Below are 18085 nucleotides of genomic sequence, written 5' to 3' on the forward strand. Positions count from 1 at the left end.
TCACATGTTTCTCCTTGAAGAGGTCCACCTCTCTCAGAAGCCTCTGCTGGCAGTCGGGGTGGGTGGCCAGCAGGTAGGTGGCGAAGGACAGCGTGTTGGCGACCATCTCATAGCCCGCGATGAGGAAGAGCACGGCCTGACCCGCGATCTCATCCACGGTCAAAGGCGTGGACAAGGCTCTGGGCTGCTGCTGGGCGGGGTCCGCTCTGCCCGTGCTAGAGGACAGGACCTCTCTGGCCAAGTCAAAGTCCTCCACGCCCACGGAGCTCGCTGCGTGCCGGGCGTCCAGCACTGCTTGGAGGAAGTCTCTCCGCCTCTAAGGAACAGAGCAAAATGCACATTTTAACCTTAGAGTCACAGAAGGAGCTTTCTTGGAGGACAAAGGAAGGAGACACCTGACCTGACTTTTGAAGAGCTCAGTAGGAACAGGATCCTTGCCACTGGGATATCTGAGATAGCCAGACCCTGGAGACAACCTCGTCATTCCGCAGACGTGGGTGGCTTCAGGCAGACTGTAATGCTGCCAGTAAAAGAGATGAGGCTGACTGAGGGGGGCACAGTGGCACAGAGCATGCCTGGCATGCTGCGTCCCCAGCACCGCCAAAAAAAAAAAAAATTTTTTTCCGGCACATATTTATGGGGTACAGTGTAATAATGTATTTAATGTGTAATGGTCAAATCAGACCACTTAGCATTTCCATCTCCTTAAATATTTATCATTTCTTTGTGTTGGGAACTTTCAAATTCATTTTTATTTCTTTACAAAATGTGAAATAAACTGCTGTTAACTATAGTCACCCTACTGTGCTGCAGAATGCTGGAACTTAATCCTTTTATCTAATTGGATTTGGTACCATTTTTCAATAGCTCTCTAGCCCTCTCCTTCCCCCACATCTGTCCAGCTTCTAATGACATGATTCTACTTTCTACTTCTATGAAGTCAACTTGATTACTTTCCACACGTGACAGAGAACATGCTGCTTTTGTCTTTCTGTGTCTGGCTTATTTCACCTCATGGCCTCCGGTTTCCATCCATGTTGCAGCAAATGACATGATTTCATTCTTTTTTGTGGTTGAATAATATTTCACGGGGTATATATACTACATTTCCTTTATCCAGTTCAGATGAGGTCATTCTATTCTATCTGGGCTGATATGGAAAGGTGTGGAGTCACTTCGTTAAGCCAAAAAAAAAAAAAAAAAAAAAGCAAGTTGCAGATCAGTATGCGTGGGATCTAATTTCTATAAAAACAGTAAGTACACAATATGTGTAATTGTGTGTATACTTGTCTGCATGGAAAACTTTTAGCAATGTCCACACTTCACAGTTCCCAGGGAGCTGGAAGAGGTAGGAAACCAGGGGGGTGTTTATCTTTTACTTTTACATGTTTGTACTGTTGGTTGTTTTTCCATTAAGAGCACGAGAAAGCTTCTTATAGATATAAATCAGAGGCCAAGCTCAGTTGCTCACTCATGCACAATTTCGGGCTCCTATGAGCAGCCAGAAGTTTTCTCACACCTTAGAAAGTCAGCAGAAGGGGGGACAGGGGCTGGAGCTGGGAGATGGGGCTTGTCTTCAAAGGCCCCAGACTTAGCTTTCTGCTTGCTATCCAGTCCCTTTTGTTCTCAGTAAGTCCCCACCCCCATTTCCCCTACCTTCCTTATCAGTAATTTGCATATTCTTTATATTTTTACGACCACTATTTTTAACTATGGGAGTGTTTACATATTGCTTTAGCATTAACAAAGTGTATTCCTGGTGCATCTCTTCTTTGAAATGCCCTTTAATGTGATGAATGACAACCAAGATGTTGTTCTTTTCTGAAGTTTATGGAATTAAAATAGCAAAAGAAGAGTATCAGAACCCCCACCAGGAAAATATTTTAATTTCAAAGTACTTTGCTAGTTGTAGCATTTTTTCAATTCATTGGCTTCTGAATTTCTATTGCATGAATAATCTAGGCCACACACATTAGCATGTAATGCCATCTTTTTAAAAATGTAATTCCATTTTTAAGATTGTTGTCATTTCATGTGTGGTTGCCTTTTCTGCTCCGTAAGATTATGAGCATCCCTAGGGAAGGCCCCTCTGCCCAGCCCCCATCGGTGCCTAGCACTGTGCTGCCCGCATATTAGACATGCAATAAATAATCCCACAAACCAAAATGTAAAGCAATAAACACACTTGGAGGAAGGGTGAGGCGGGTTTGGTAACAACTGCAAGCTATTGGGAGCAGGAGGCCTCCCTGCCTTGTGACCTCAGGTGTCTGATGACAGCCTCACAGAGCCCAGGGCAGGCTGGGGCTGTCAACCATGTTGAGGCTAAGAAGGCAAGCCCTCTGCTGCCTGGCTTCCTGCTCAGACATAGCTGAGGAGACGGCCAAGGGTCAGCCAGAGTGGCTCTTTCAGTCCACCCTGACCCTGCTCATGCCTATGTCCAAATGGCACTCTTGAGGGCTGGCATTCCCCAGCGTCCCTCCTGCTGCCTGGCCAACATCTGGATGGCTGCTGCCATCCCACTCTTATCCCTGTGAAACAGGGCACAACTGGGGTGGGGCAGAACTTCTAGGGGGTGAGATGGTGGGAAAATGAGCATCCACTGCTCCCCTTGCCAGAAGGGGGCCCCAGAGCATGCCTTGAGCCTCCTCAGGGTATGACACTGTGGTCCCTGACCCTTGGTTGTGGCTTTGCTGGGGTGGGGTGGGGACAATGGCAGGAGGGAGGGTACAGCCATGTCCACAGCATGTATTTTTCCCGGGGTAGAACTGCAGCTGCCCTTCTTTCCTCTTACCCCAGCTCAGCCTGGCTGCTAAGGGCCACAGAGTCTTGCAGAAATGTGCCTTAACCTCCAGCTAATGTGCTTGGAGGAAAGGGCGGCTCTCCAGAGCCTGCGCGCTACAGAAGAACATTCGTGTGGACGGTTCCTATTATTCACCTGGCATTATGGAGGCTCTCTGAACACTGCCCATTTAGGACCAAAACAGTGCTGGTTTATGGTTATATCCAAGAAAAATATGTGTCCTGATAGATGTAGGTGTCTAATCCACCCAACGGCTAGAGCTTAGAAAAATATTTACCTTTTAACATCTGTGCAGCATTTTCTCTGCGCAAACACACATCTGCTTGATGGAATGTATACAGGGTTCAGATGGCTTTCAAGCAAGTTTTCTTAGTAACCTTATAGCTCAGTCTCGACACAGGCAGTCCTGGGTTTGTGGTCGGGAGGTTTCTCTCAGATCAACTCATTGTTTGAAACAAATAGCTTTAGAGTTTATAAAAGGAAAGCTCTAGGCAATCCCAGTAATCAGATCTTTAAAAACCTCTCACCTCTTAGTAAGTCACTCAGTGAAGCAGTTTTTTTTTTTTTTTTTAAATTTTCAGCTTGATTCCACAGCCAGTGGGTTTCAGGCTAGGAGTGTAGGGTGTGGGAAATGTGTGTGTGTGTGCGCGCGCAAGAGAGAGAGAGAGAGAGAGAGAGAGAGAGGAGGTTTACAAAGGGCAATCCTTCCCATGCTACTAAGGTTTGGATTTTTTCTTTATCCCTCCTCCCCGCAGCTGCCTCCTCACTGCCAAGAAGAACACACCTGGATAGGAGCATCCTGTCCTTCAGAGTCGGGCTAGGTAGACCAGTTAGCTGATTCTCCCTACAGCTCCAAGGACATTCAAGCAGGGTTTACAGTGGTGTGGGCCAAGGAGCTGAGAGCATGTATAAACCTTCTCATGCCTTGTGGGTCCAGATGCACTTGCTACATGGTCCCCAGGGTGTGAAGCTAAGAGGACAAGGCTGCTGCCCAAGGCTGCTCCCTGCATCCAGCCACTAATCGACTCTGATTTCATTCTAGGCCAATGCTTTAACCATGGGACCTTGCAGATTCCTCTGAGCCACTCGGTCTTTGAGAAAACCCTTTTAAAACTCCTTCTTGCACAAGCTGGTTAAGGAAAAGCCCTTCCAGCCTTGCTTTTCCTTTTAGTGATGTTCTTTAATGCAATGAGGCCCTTAAAGAACAGTATTTATGCATGCACCAGCAGATTCGGTATTGAAATGATCTTCCTTCACACTGAAAATTCTTCTTTCTATTCTTAGCTGAGTTCTATCAACAAATATTTGCTGAATTCCCACTGTGTGCCAAGCAGAGTGCAAGTCTGTAAGGAGGGAAGAAAGCCCTAGGTCTCGGATGAAGCCTGCTACGGGGACCAGAGGGCACTCAAGCACAGATTTTGTAGCAACATCTTCTACCCGGAAAGGGATGGTGGGATTGACTGACAGTTGCACAAACTTCTCTCTAATATTTATGCTATTCATGCTATGAAACTCCGTCTTGCCGTTTTTCAGTAAAAAGAATGTGCTCATGAAAATTATATGGGGCACGTTTACCTAGAAAATCCTTTTGGGCTTCTATAACCTGTGCTTGGGGTGATGTTTGAGCTGGAGAAACAGTTTTGGGGGGCAGAATTCATGCTAGCCCCCATGTCAGGGGAGGACCCTTGCTTGGGGCTTTGCCTCCTATTGTCCTTTTCTACCCCCCCCTTCCCTCCCCTTTCTCTTTCTTATTGACCTTCTTCTACCTTCTGCTGCCCCCTGGAAAGCTCGGGGTGGCAGATTGCTGAAGGACAGCGAGGCGTGATGTGTGGGGTGGGGAGGGAAGAGAAAGAAAAGAGAACGTGATGGCAAATGAGGTTCCCCTCTGTCTCCAGGCTGTACCCGATTAAAATACGTCACCTCTGCTGCTGCTTGCTGATCCCGCAAGGCAATGACGTTCCTAATGAGTTCGTTAAAAAAGCCATTCAGTTCATCTCGGTTCTTATTGGGCAGAATCCGGGCCAGTGGGACCATTATGGATGGAAATGATACTTGGAAGAGAAAAACAAAAGTGGCATTGGAATGGGGGCCATAATGACCCAGGTCTCTTAGACACCCGTTACCAAGAGGCCAGTGCCCGCCCTGAATCCAAGTCATTCAGGAGGCCTGTCCCCGCCAGGCAACCGCTACTCCTCAGAGTGGGTTCTCTGCCAGAGCTCCATCTCTGCCCCCTTCACCATTCCTTGCACATAGTAAGCCCTGAATAAACGTCTGCATGATTAACTGAGTCCTCACATCTGGCTGGCCCTCAATAGGCAGATCTCCAGCTTGTAAGTTAATGGCTCAGGTTCTAGACATGCGGGCTGAGGCCTTTCTGTTTCGTCAAGAGAGCAGATCACAGGCTCTGCTTCAAGTCTAAACAAGGGATAGAATTCTGCTCACTTACTTTCTGAACTTTCCAGTCATTTGCATTTGCATTTCTTTCTCTGGATAACTGTCCCCAGAGCAACCAGCTGAATTGTCTCTAAGAGCCACTGATACAAGGCCAACAAGGATGCTGGCCCCATGCGCCATGGGCTCCTTCTTGCCATGCCAGATAGGCTTGGGTCCCTGGTGCTGAGCCCTTGGGGTAGGGTACCCTGGGTCGGTGCCACTTAATGCCTCCTGGAGGGTGGTACTGGGCCCAGGGGCTGACCACAGGGAGCTTGGCTCCACGCTGGGTCTACCGCACACAGGGTTGTGTGCTGGAGCTGGGCTGGAGAGGACAGTTCTGGACACTCGGAGGTCTCAGAACACTTTGCACAGTTACAGGCAGAGAGAGCAGGGGAAGCAGGGATGAGATGATAGAGCCACCCAGCCCAGAGGACACAGGACGCAGGATGTAGGGACGGGGGCAGACTCAGCTGGAGCAGCTCCCCGGGAGTGGATGTAAGGGTGAAGGACCCCACAGTGACATCTGCAATTTCAGTGTAGAGCTGATGGAGGTGACATGGTCTCCCACTGAAGGTGCCAAGGAATGAAGAGAATTTACCAGCCCCGCAGAATGGCGGGGGGGGGGGGTCACGGCGAGCTCACTGATAGCAATGAGAACACTTCAACGCTTCCACAGAAGCAAGAAGATGCTGGAATTGGCCAGAGGGCAAAAGCCCATCTGAAAAATAAAAATGAATCCAGTGGACTTGTCTTGTAGCTTTAGGCCACCTCCTCATTACCCATCCAGCACTTTCTATGTTTACTCTGCGATAGTAAATAATTCTACGTTTACTTTAGAGTTTCATAGTTTACTCTGCATTGGGCTTCCAGTGGAGAAGTCTCCTGAAGAGGATTTTATGGGATGGGAGAAAAATGTGCTAGAAAATGAAAGGTTTTTGGTCCTCATCTTGGCTCTGCCTTTCCAAGCCTCAGTTTTTTCATCTGGAAAGTGGAAACAAGAATATTTTTCTCAAAGGCAGAATGGCAGGACGAAATGAAACTGCACGCGGAGTGCTCAACACAGTGTCGCCGCTGTTCTGACCCTGATGGCGGTGACAGAGGCCAGGGTAAGTGGCTGTGGCGAGACAACCCTGATGATCCAGGAAGACCATGTCCCTGCAGGGCAGCTCTCAGAGACCCCCAAGTGCCCTTTGCTAGCAGGAGGATAGCGCCTGACAGTGGCCCCAGGTGCAGTCTCACCATCCTGGGCAGGAGCTGTACTTACAGATCAAAACCAGGAGAGACCTGGGGACGCAGGATGCAAAGAAACGCCTGCAGTATTCCACGAAGGGGTCCTCAGGAATCTTCCGGGAGTCCACCTGGGTGCCGAAGGCCACGCTGGCCACCAAGTCTGTGGTGTAATAGCAGTAGCACCTAGGGAAAGGGGGTGTTCGGAGCTGCAAGGCTGCTGGCCTTGGCCTACCCACAATGCACCCCTCCCGACAAAGCGGGGCTGCACTGGCTACATGGGAGATCCTCGCCCGACAGAGAGACATGAGGTGGTGGGAGAGCAGCTGCGGTATGCCCAGCGCAGTAGAGGATGGGAGCACGTGAGAAGCAGAGGCGAGGGTGTGCACTGCCTATTCAACCCCCAGGTTCAGGCCGCCTGGGCCAAGCAGAACAGAACCAGCTGCCAAGAGGACACTTTCCGTCCTCCTGCCTCCGGAGGAGGCAAAACTAGAGACCCAAAGTCTACAGCTCTGCCCCGCGGCTGTGCCAGCCAATGTCGGAATCCAGTGATTAATTGGCATCTGTCAAATTGTCATTAATGAACAAACAAACCGAGGAGCTAGTTTTATTAACTTTCCCTCCTAATGATTTTATAGTTTTGTAAAGAACAACAAACAAAAAATGAGGACTCTTCACACTCAAATAAATACCAGACGAACTTTAGGACAGGCTTCATGATCTTATGTATGTTATTACAGAAAACACACTTTGCACTTTAGAAACAAACAGAAGGAAAGCATCTGGCAGCAGCTCCAGAAAATTTAACCTCTTCGGCCACAGGAAGCCTGTCTCTGCTTTTTAAATTAGAGTTATCTTCTTTTTTCCCTTTTGCTTTCTCACGGGAGTAGACAGCGTAAGTTCTTTTTAAGAAGGCTAACAACTGAGTTATTAATATCCTGGTGTAATTACAAGGTCTATTTCTGTCCTGGATGTGGGCACACATCTAGTGCCTCTTCCACATCAGTTCCATAGCCACTGTTTGATTAAGGAGTAAATGACATTTCCAGATGACTTTAGAATTTTGACTGCTTTTATTGGAAACATTTCCACCACTGATCACACATTTGCCAGCCCTGGTAAAAACAAAACCAAGGCTACTGAATGTGACTTCCTCTGATCCTAATGGTTGGAGATCTAGGGGTTTTAAAAGTTATTTACTTTGCTTTCATAGGTGACCTGGCCCCCTTATCTTCAGCCACCTCCTGCATCTTATAATCAGAGGGAATGTGGTTGAGAAGGCCTTGTGGGTATGTAAATGTTGGTGATGACGATGTGATTTTATCAGCATTCGTGATCATGAGTCAGCTTCTGGGTGATCTGCTGGACGCCATGATTTGGCATCAAACAACTAAAGGTTTCTAGGAGGAAAGCCAGGTAAGCAGTCATTTAAGTGTGATGTCCAAGCTGTGGCTTCCGTATTTTTCTTGATGAGAAAATTCACAGACATCCCCCAGGTCCCTGTACCTTCTGCCCAGGCAGGTCTCTCCCACCCTGGGTCTGCAGAGGGAGGAAGACAACCCAGCTCGGCCCGACCTCCGCCTGCTCAGGGTTCTCTTGACAGGCCGTGCCCCTTACTTCTGTTTCACGTTTTAAGCGGGTTTCATTTTTTTCTCATGAATCGGTTCATCCATACTTTTATGAGCTTCTAGCATTTCTATAGTTTGCTAGTCCCAAGGTAATTGTCCCCTGGTTATGTACAGTTACAAGAAGCAGCTGTTCGAAGCTGTGACTTCTCATCTGTCAGGTAGCATCCTTACCTCTGGATGTCGAATGCATCACCGGATTCTGCATAGCGCTTTAAATGATCCAGGAGAAGGTCACAGGCTTGGCTGATGAGGGGCATCATCTGATAATGGACAAGAAGGTGTCATCAGGGATCACACAAGCAGTGAACCTAAATTAGCTGCGGATGATGAGGTTAGATGTGGTGCTTTATGGGAAAATGGATTTTGTTCTGAAGGTACTTTTTATACAGCTGATTAAGGAGGAAGCTCCAAAATTCATAAATACCTGTAAAATACAATAATTGTAAACATCTGTTTTTGACTTAAGGAAACTTTGGGGGGGATGGAAAAAAGAAAGGATTTAAAGTAAATATGACAAAATAATTATGAAAGTGATCCTTAAGGTATTTGTTCTGCGTTCAGTTTCACGGCATGGTTAGCGAGAGAGTAACAGACAGCACTTTGTCCTGGCTCTGGAATTAGACCAGGTCCTTGTGTGCTTGTTCTAATTATACCTTAGATCTTCCACTAGAACATGGACTCAGCATCCAAAGGGACCTGAGGTCGTCCATTTGGACTTTTTAATTAACACTGAAGTTATTTTTAGAGCATCTCTGATGGGCGGTTATTCATTTGTGTTTAAGCTGCTAAAACTTTGAAAATAATGTGACTTCAGGGGGTCTCCTATCTCAGACAAGGCAATTGTTTGTTCCTTTTTTATTAATATTAAAAATTTTTTATGGAAAATTTCTGACAGGTGAAAAGAATGGTATCATGTAGTCACCACTCAGTCTCAAAAAATCTAGATGTCGGTTTTGGTTGCCTACCCCTGCGGCCCCACAGGCTCGTTGGGTGGATGGGATTCTGTGGAGCTGGATGGGCATCTTTGGGATCCTTCATCCTCTCCTGTGTGTCTGAGTGCAGAGCTGGAAGCGTTCGGGGGGATCCTTTTAACTAGTGCCTGTTCTAGAACAGCACAATAGCTAAAGCAGTGCGCTGTCCAGCATCGCTCCGAGCGCTTCTTATGGAAAATGTGGTTTGAAATGTCACCTTAGGGTTAGATTCCACCACTTTGACACCTGACTTAAGTTTCTGAGGGCAGGGGAAGTTTTGTTTGTTCAATTTTCTATCCCCAGAACATAGAATAGTGCCTGACACATAGTAATCATTTGTCAAATGAATGAATGAATTTTAATGATTGCACAATGTGCACTTTTTGCTCTTAAAACACTGAGGTATTGGGAAAATTCGTAAAATACCAGTCTACTTGCCAGAAGGTATGCTATTGTGCTGAGGCAAAATCTGACCCTTGCTATTGTTTGGATCTTCAGTGTCCCCCAGGGTCTGTGTGCCAAAGGCCTGCTCCAAAGAGTGGTGCTATTGGGAGGGAGGTAGAGGATCCTCTAGGAGGTGGGGCCCAATAGAAGGTCTTTGAGCCATTGGGGTATGCTGTTGAAGGGGATTATGGGACCCCAGTCTCTTCCTCACTCTCTCTTTCACTTCCAGCTATGAAGTATGCAGTTTTGCTTAGCTGCGAGGTCTTGCCATGTGTGTTACCACGTGTCAAAGCAATGGGACCAACACACCATGGTCTAAAACCTCTAAAACTGTAAGCCAAAATAAACCTTTTATCTTTATAAGTTGATTATTGTAGGTATTTGTTATAGTGACAGAAAGCTGACCAACACATCCTCTAACATCCTCTCTCTGGTTTCATTTCTCACTACTTCTGTGTGATAGTGAACCAAACACTCAGATGTCTATATCCATCTGCTCTTCTCTTTCTGCTACAGTTATTCCCTTGACTTCTATGACTCCTCTTACCACAAGGTTTGCTCATACCTCTTTAGGCTTACACATCCTCCTTTTATTATTTTTTTTAAAGTAGGGTCACTCCTAAAAGGCAGCACCATAAATGGACATAGTGCTATTTCAGGTGTGATCCAATAAATGGTAAATGAATCACTTCCTGTGATCTGTACCTGGCATGTCAGTCTCAAGGCCAGGTTGATGTTGACTTTTTCAGAGAGTGATAGAACAGACAAATATTAAGGTTCAGGTTCATGAAAACCACAAGGTCTTCTACGAATCATAACCATGTGCAATTGATTATTTGACCCTTTAGTATTCATTCATTAGAAAAGCTTTACATTTATATTGCATTTATTCCTGTAAAAAGGTGCTGGTACTCTGTTATGAGCAGAACAATCTCTGAGCTACCCTAAGGCATCCAGGTGATTGGAGAAGTCAGGTAACAGGGATAGTCTGGACCACTGTTGGCAGGATGTTGGTGGGGAGCACATGGCTTTGCTAAAATCCTCCCTCCCATAGCTCCTTGCAAGAGACCCCCACATGCTCTGTGGTATAAGGAAAGACTCATGTCGCCAGGGCCCCATTGGCTGCAGTGCCGTGGGAGATCTCTCAGAAGGAGTTGGTCCTGAGAAACCCTGGGGCATTCCTGTGGAATCAGAGTGGCACGTTGGTTCTTCTTCTTTGTTTTACCTAAAATTTGCTAAGTGTGCCTTCTAAGTCTTTATTCAGTTCGTGGCTTTGGAGACGGGTTCAAGTGCAGAGTCCTGTGGCCCTCCACTATAGAGCTGTTTTAGAAAGTTGCAGAATTGTCCACAGTCCTTTAGCCAACCACGTACAAACCTAAGTAAATATTTCATCAGGCACCATCTTACCAATGATTGACTGTAGTAGACTTTGCCAAGTGATTGACTGAGGCAGAAATGTAATTTGCCTCCACAGCCCATCCCGAAGTCAACTCTATGTTGACTCTTCGTGACTACTGAAGTCTTTTCTAAATTCTCATAAACCATCAATTTAATATTCCATCAGGACAAGAGTGTGTAACTGGTCCTTTAAATGACCTCTGGGCCATCATTTCCAAGACATCTCTAACCTCCTTAATGTTTTGGAGAACTGAGTACTATCTAAGCCGCATGGCTATGACCAGCTTCCTTGGCTGTATTTCTTCAATTATTTTAATAATTGTGGTATGAATGCACACCATTTTAATAAAACCCCAGATATTGAACTATCTTTAGGATGTATTTCAGAGGAAGAGTAACATGGTAAAATACTGAGAGGAAGTCTCCTTAGATACCAGGCTCAAAGATTCCTTAGGGTAACAAAAGAGATGCAATATAAAATGTGATTTACACACAACTCGTAAGAAGCATGGCCTGTGTATTGAGAGAGAGCCGCTGAGACTGAGTCCAAGCATAGGCTGGGACAATGCAGAAGGGAGCTGGACCAGCTGCCTATCCTCGGCTCTTCACGCGCTTTCTTTCGACTGGAAGGCTTTGTTGCTGGCTGACGTGACTGTAATTTTCTACTCTACTCTGCCTGCTGTCTGTCGAACAGAATGGATAATGACATTTTTATTTGGGCTAATGTGATATGAGATGGGGCATGTAATATGAAAAATGTTTTAAAAAGCAATGTGGAGAAAATACTGTAAGACAGCAAGCATGATATGTATCTTAGCTGGTAACCATCATTTCCGGTTTTCTTCCTTGCATTGTATACAGCAGTTATGGAATATTTACTCTTACATGAGTTGCATACAAACAAAAGCTCTTTGATGGGCCTGCATAATCTTTATACAAACTCCACAGTTCTTCCCCTAGGTTTTTGGACAAGCAGCAAATGTGGCATGTGCACACATAGACACAATAGAGAATATACAGTGCTGTTATCACCGGGATCTTAATAAAAGGCTCACATTTGTGGTTGTTATGTTTCATCTTCTTCATAGGTCTAGTGATTTACATTTTTGTTTTATTCCATATTTTTCATAATGCAATCTATTGTACTTCTTAGGTGTTTTAAAGTGATTTCTTCCTGAGTTGTTATGGACTGAAGGTGAATATCCTCCCCCAAGTTCATGTCATTGTTCTGGTTCCCAGGGTAGCTGCATTTAGACATGGGGCCACTTAGGCAATCATTAAGGTTAAATGAGGTTAATAGTGTAGGGCCCTGACCTGAGCTTAATGTTTTTATAAGAAGAGACCCCAGAGGAGGGAAGTGCTGGGACGATTATTGGCCAAATTATATTGTGCATGTAATATGTAACAACAAACGTATATGTACAACAACTTCCACCAAATGTACAACTATAATGCTCCAATAAAAAATGTAGGAGGAAGAAGGACACCAGAGCTCCCCCCACCCACCAAGGCACAAAGAGTCTCACGTAGCAAGATGGCAGCCATCTACAAACCACGAAAGAGGCCTAACTGGGAACCAGCAGTGCCAGCACCTGATGTTCAACTTCCAGACTCCAAAACTGTGTGCAAAGACATGTTGGTGCGCCTGGGCCCTGGCAGCCTGAGTCGACTGAGGCCAGGGACCGCATCCAGCAGCCAAGCCAGCTTTCCACTCTGCTCCTCTCACCTTTCACATTGGTTGTCCCTATCGGAGAGGGTCCTGAGGGGATGGCTGGAGCACTATTTGTAACTAGCAGTAACTACTGAGGGCAAAACACCATCCTCAGTGTGGGAAAGAAATTCCCCAAAGAATTTCCTGCTTAACCTAAAGTTTATTAATGAAATTTCCATTTTCGTTTTGCTTTTTAAAGGACTGTACCAATGGTGTTTAAGAAATTCTGATTAAGGTGCAGACAGAGGGCAAGAGAGTGGATTCTAAAAGGTGGGAAGGTTTTACGAGCAGATGAAAGAGACACCTTACAGAGTAAGGACGAGAAGGGCCGAGAAATTCCCCTGCTCGAAGGAGAGATGGAGGTGATCCCCAGAATTCCACTGTGGGAGCGTCCTTCCTTGAGGGTGAGTTTGGCCTGTTAGGGTACTTTTGCCCTGGGAGAGCAAACACTCTAAGCCATTATCAACGGTTAGGTTTCTTCTCTCTGGCACTTTAGAGTTGTGTGACCTGGGGCTAGTGCCTTAGCCTCACTGAGTTTCTTTCTTTATCGGCAAAATGGAAATAATAATATCTCCTTTGAAGAGCCATGACAAAAATTAGAAAAATTAGAAACAAAATATGTAAAACACATAGAACTAGATGGCAAGTGATCCAGAGGAGGCATTTGTCCTCTAGCGGATCCCATATCCCAGAATGGTTTGGACATTGGAATGCTTTCCTCTTGCTCCTCACAAATAGCGCCCCCTGGACCCACCTGTTCCAGTCTCATTATATCAATGCTGCTTCCTTTCTTTCATCTGCCCCTTTGTCTTCATCTCTCTGCAAACCCTCTAATTCAGGCTTTGCCACCTGTCTCCTGTAATTGGGCTGTCATCCTGCTTCTTGAAAGCAAAGACCATAGCATAAGCATATTTGTGGTCTTAGTGTAGTGCCTGACACATAGGTGTTCTAAAATATGACTTTCAAAAGAGCCTCCAGGTTTTCCGATCCATCCTGTACTCAGTCACAATTGGTCTTCTGAAAATACTTGTTTTCTGAGTATTTGCTTTTCTGAAACCCTGGAGATCCCTACTGACTAAAGGAATTACACATACTTTCATCCTGTCTTCCAAAGCCCAGTAAACAATTCTGCCAACAACCGTGTGAGTCATTCTTGAAGCAGATCTTCCCTGGTCAGGCCTTAGATGAGACCACAGGCTAAACAGACAACTTGACTACTACCCTGACTCTAAGCCAGAGGCGCCTGAGTCACAGAGACAAGGAGCTAACACAGATGTTCCATTGAAGGTAAGTTTCGGGGCAGTCTTGTCACCCAGCAATAGATAGCTAGTATCCTCTCAACTCTACTAGTTGTCATCCATGATTGAGGATTTTGGGACATGTTTCATATCAGGAATGAGCACTGCGGTCCTCGGTCAGTCAGTTTTGTGGAAGTATCTGACAATGACTGGCGGAGCATTCCCTGAGAGTTGACACAGCAGGCCCCATGACACGACCGTAGATTGAGGGGTTCCTTCTCTCTCAGCATGAAGACCAGATCGTCTGTTGAAAACCTTCCCTGAATTAAAACCCTGAGATCATGGTGGTTCTACCTCTTACTTGAGGCGTGACATTTGAACCTTTCTGAACTTGGGCTTCTCACTCCAAATGAAGGACTGATTGAAATGAGCTGTAGCATCCCTCTCCACCAACATTCTAGGTTTCCAAGGAAGCCATGGAGTCTCAGGTTGAGACATTTGCTTAGGACCTTAGAAAAAAACAGCCAACTTCCAAGATCAGGGCATTAAGGTTCAGATCTTTGGGGCTATCTACTTGCAGTGACCACATCTCATCACTAAGAAAGCTTCTGTCACCTCTTTAATACATCCACTTCAGAACTACATGAAGACCTAAAGAGAGGAAACTGATTACTTTTGTGTTCAAATAATTTCATGAAAGTGAGCGTCAGAACTCCAGATTGTCTGACTCCTGATTTGTTGCTTCCCCACCAAAATCAAGGCCCCTGTTCCCTTTACCTTTCAATTCTTTTATTTCTAGGTTATAATTTCACTCTATGCAGATCTGGTGCCATGAACTTGAGAAAGAAAAAGAAACCCCCACCATTTAAAAGCCTTTGGAGGCCTTAGATGTTTGGAGAATGAAGTGTCTCTGAGTGCCAAGAGAGACATCTTTCCTGTGCAGGGAGAGGGAAGGAGAGGATCTCTGTTGTGTTACCGATCATTCCTAAACTAAGAAGACCCCCACATGTTAATGTGTGTAACTCAAGTGAGTCATTTATCCATGCATGAAGAAGGACACAGAAAAAAACAGGGACTACCACCCTAGCACCAAACATGACCCTGGGAGCCTGGCCACCTTGTGCGGGGGGCTACTGTAAAGAGGAGACTCCAGGGGTACGATCTGCGGATCCCCTCATCTGCTCCAGAAGAATTTGCCCCATGGGTGCACGGAACGTCTGGCATCTTGGAGACTAAACAGCTGGAGTGCAATTCTTTTTCCTGCAGGAAAATTCTGATCAAGTCACTCCGCCATTTCAAGTATTTAATAGCTCCTGGCTCTCTAGTGAAGTACCACCAAACACTCCCCCTGGCACAGAATGGCTGCCCCTACATGCTTCAACCTACTTTTCCAGTTCTCTCTCTCACTAATCCCTTCCATACATGCCGTGTTCCAGCCAATTTGAACTCCCTGTTCCCTGAACATGCCCTGTGCCGTCTGTCCAGATGACTGTTTCCGCAGCTCATCTACGTTCAGTACACCTTCTTCCGCCATCAAAACTCAGCAACATCGTCAAAGGCCACTCCTAAGGCCACTCTCTTCCCCCTGAAGTGGTTTCTGATCCTCAAAACAGGACGTAAGCTCTGTCACCACCTTCCACTACTTGATCATAGTGCAGTAATTTATGTACCTTGTTGCCCTTCTATGTTATAAACCCCTTAAAGCAGGAACTAATAAATATTTGTAATATATGATCTTGACATTTCTCCCCATTTGCTGCTCAGCAAGTGCTATTATTTGGATTTGGAAGGTCTCCCAAAGGCCTGTGTGTTAAAGGCTTGGTCCCCAGCCTGGGTGCTATGGGGAAGTGGGGTCTATTTGAAGGTCTTTTGGTCATGGTGGGTTGCTATGGAAGGAGACTGTGGCCCCCTGGCCCCTTCCTTTTCCTCTCTTTGCTTTCTGGCCCTGAGGGGAGTGGTTTTGCTGTACCATGCTGCTCCCTGGACCCCAGCAGAGGTCTAAAAGCAATATGTCCAATTGCTCATGGTCTGAAACCGCCAAAACCATGAGCCATAGTAAGACTTTTCTCTCTATAAGTTAATTATCTTGGGTATTTGTTATAGTGAGGAAAGCCGACTGATACAGTAGGACTGTGGGCAATGTTGGTTTGGACTGAAGTCAAAAGGGAAGTTTCTGAATAAATAAGGGTGAGCTAATGAGGGTGGGGAGAAAATATTCAAACATACTGTCAGTTCAAAAAATGGAAAAATGAATGTCTCAAAGTGCTCTAAACTGGTGACGAACAAATGAGAAATTAATTCTAGCTAATGAAACATCACTTCCTTCTTCCACTACACCATTGCTAAAAGCTACCCAAATATTAAAAACATCCGTGACTCATTTTTATGCAAAATTTCCTGCTGATAAGTATCAGCTCTAGCCATCTAGGTGCATAATCAAGTGTCATTTCTAATATGTCAGTGACTCCTGTCAAGAGTTGTGACCAATTAGAACTCACCCTGATGAGGAGGTGGCAGCTGGTGTTGCCAGGCAACAGCCAAGCTTTGAGGCATTTAGATGCTCTTTTAGATTTAACCAGCAGCAAGTCAGAGTGACATTATGATTCTGGCAAAGGAAAGCCAAATTATAACCCAGGATGGGGTACCCATGACGAGGAGTGTTTTCTTTTAAATGCAAATGGAAAAGGAACATTTTAACTAGAATTTAAACAGTCCATCATTATACCGATTTTAATTAGGAGATTAGGTGTCAGTGGAATACAACTGTGTCGCAGGATAATGGTCCCTTGCTGCTAGATAAATACCCAGACATTCTGGAAAATGGGCAACTGGTCAGGCAGGAACAATGTATTTATTTTTGGACTCTGAAGTATTTATTGCCACAGCCACACTTGGTTATAATGACTTTCATTTTTATTGTTTGGAAGGATTAAGAAATAAAAGCAGATATTAAAAATAGACTGCTGGAGGCTGATGCCTTCCAGAGAAATCTGCTTGCTCTGACATTACTGGAAAACCGCGTTCTGCCTTAGAAGCCCCCGTGCGTGACTGTCTGACGAGTTTACAGTGGAAACGTAAAGGCCAGAGAAAACTGTGATGACGACTGTAATTCTGCAAAGACTTTTGCTCTGAAATGGTCGCAGCTCTGCGTTTACTCATAAGCTGGCTATATCAACTTGAATTTTTGAAAATTGTAGTCATTCCTGAGTAATATGTCTTCTCCCAGGCAGGAAAGGCCTAGAGGGAATAATAACCACATCTGCCTCTGCCTCTAACGCTTGTGCATTATTGACTGTGCCTTCCTGACAGGAAACATCTGGATGAAAAGTGAAAAATTAGGCAGAAAGTCGGATTCTGTGCAAGAAGCTGGCCATCCCTGTTTGTGTGACTTTTTTAAAACACTGGGTCCCCGTGCACAGCAATGTGGTTGGCTTGTTTGCTCTGGAGTGACACAGGTGTCCTCAGGCACTCATTTATGAAGTAGCCTGGCCACCACTGACCCTGGGAGAGTTAAGAAATGCCCACTGTTTATGTTGGGCTTTGAGGAATGAGAACATACAAGCTGCCTGAGATGATTTGGATGTCGAGTGTACCCACAGGTCCATATGTAAAGGCTTGGACCTCAGGGTGGTGGTCCTGGGAGGTGCTGGACCTTTAAGGGGTAGGGCTTCGTGGTCCTTAGGTCATTAGGAGCGTGCCCCAAAGGGAACTGTGGGACTCTGGTCTCTGTCTCTCCCCTTCAGTTTGAGATGTGACCATTTGCTCCTACATGTATTCTAGCCACCATCTGTCACCCTCACTGGAGACCAAACCAGTAAGGTCATTTAATTTTGTACTTTGAACCTACAAAACTTCAAGCTAAATAACCTTTTCTCTCTATAAGTTAGCTACCTGAGTATTTGGTTGTAGTAACACAAAGTTGACTCATATGCTGCCAAATTAGGTTGGATCCATAGTCCATTCAATTTGGAACTTGGCCTCTGCTAGAGGCACTCAAAAATGACCTTCACTGTGAAAGGCTTGGGGCCCAGTAGCCTTGTTTCTCTCACTAACCAAGGATGAAGTTAATTACCCATGTTTTTACTGTTTGAAAACTTATTTGAGCCCAGAATTAACAAAAGTTAGATTTATTTACTAAAGATTTTCTCCAAGCCTTTAAAGTACATGGTGAATCCCCAAAGAAGATGGTTCACAATGATTTCACCAAATTATTTGACCACGAGGGCCTTTTCATC

At 45.5% G+C, this 18085-nt stretch overlaps 1 protein-coding gene across 2 annotated transcripts in view; it reads right to left on the minus strand.

Annotated features, from left to right (window-relative positions):
- TBXAS1 (thromboxane A synthase 1) overlaps positions 1-18085 on the minus strand; it is a 159789-nt gene that overhangs the window by 54303 nt on the left and 87401 nt on the right. For both annotated transcript variants that reach the window (XM_079152220.1, XM_079152219.1), the window contains 4 exons: positions 8260-8348; positions 6498-6646; positions 4721-4851; positions 5-316 (listed from right to left, as the gene is read on the minus strand). In XM_079152220.1, the coding sequence (XP_079008346.1) occupies positions 5-316; positions 4721-4851; positions 6498-6646; positions 8260-8348 (681 nt within the window). The remainder of the gene's footprint in view (positions 1-4; positions 317-4720; positions 4852-6497; positions 6647-8259; positions 8349-18085) is intronic.

This window comes from Sciurus vulgaris (assembly GCF_902686455.1).
Source record: "Sciurus vulgaris genome assembly, chromosome: 8".
Lineage (NCBI taxonomy): Eukaryota > Metazoa > Chordata > Mammalia > Rodentia > Sciuridae > Sciurus > Sciurus vulgaris.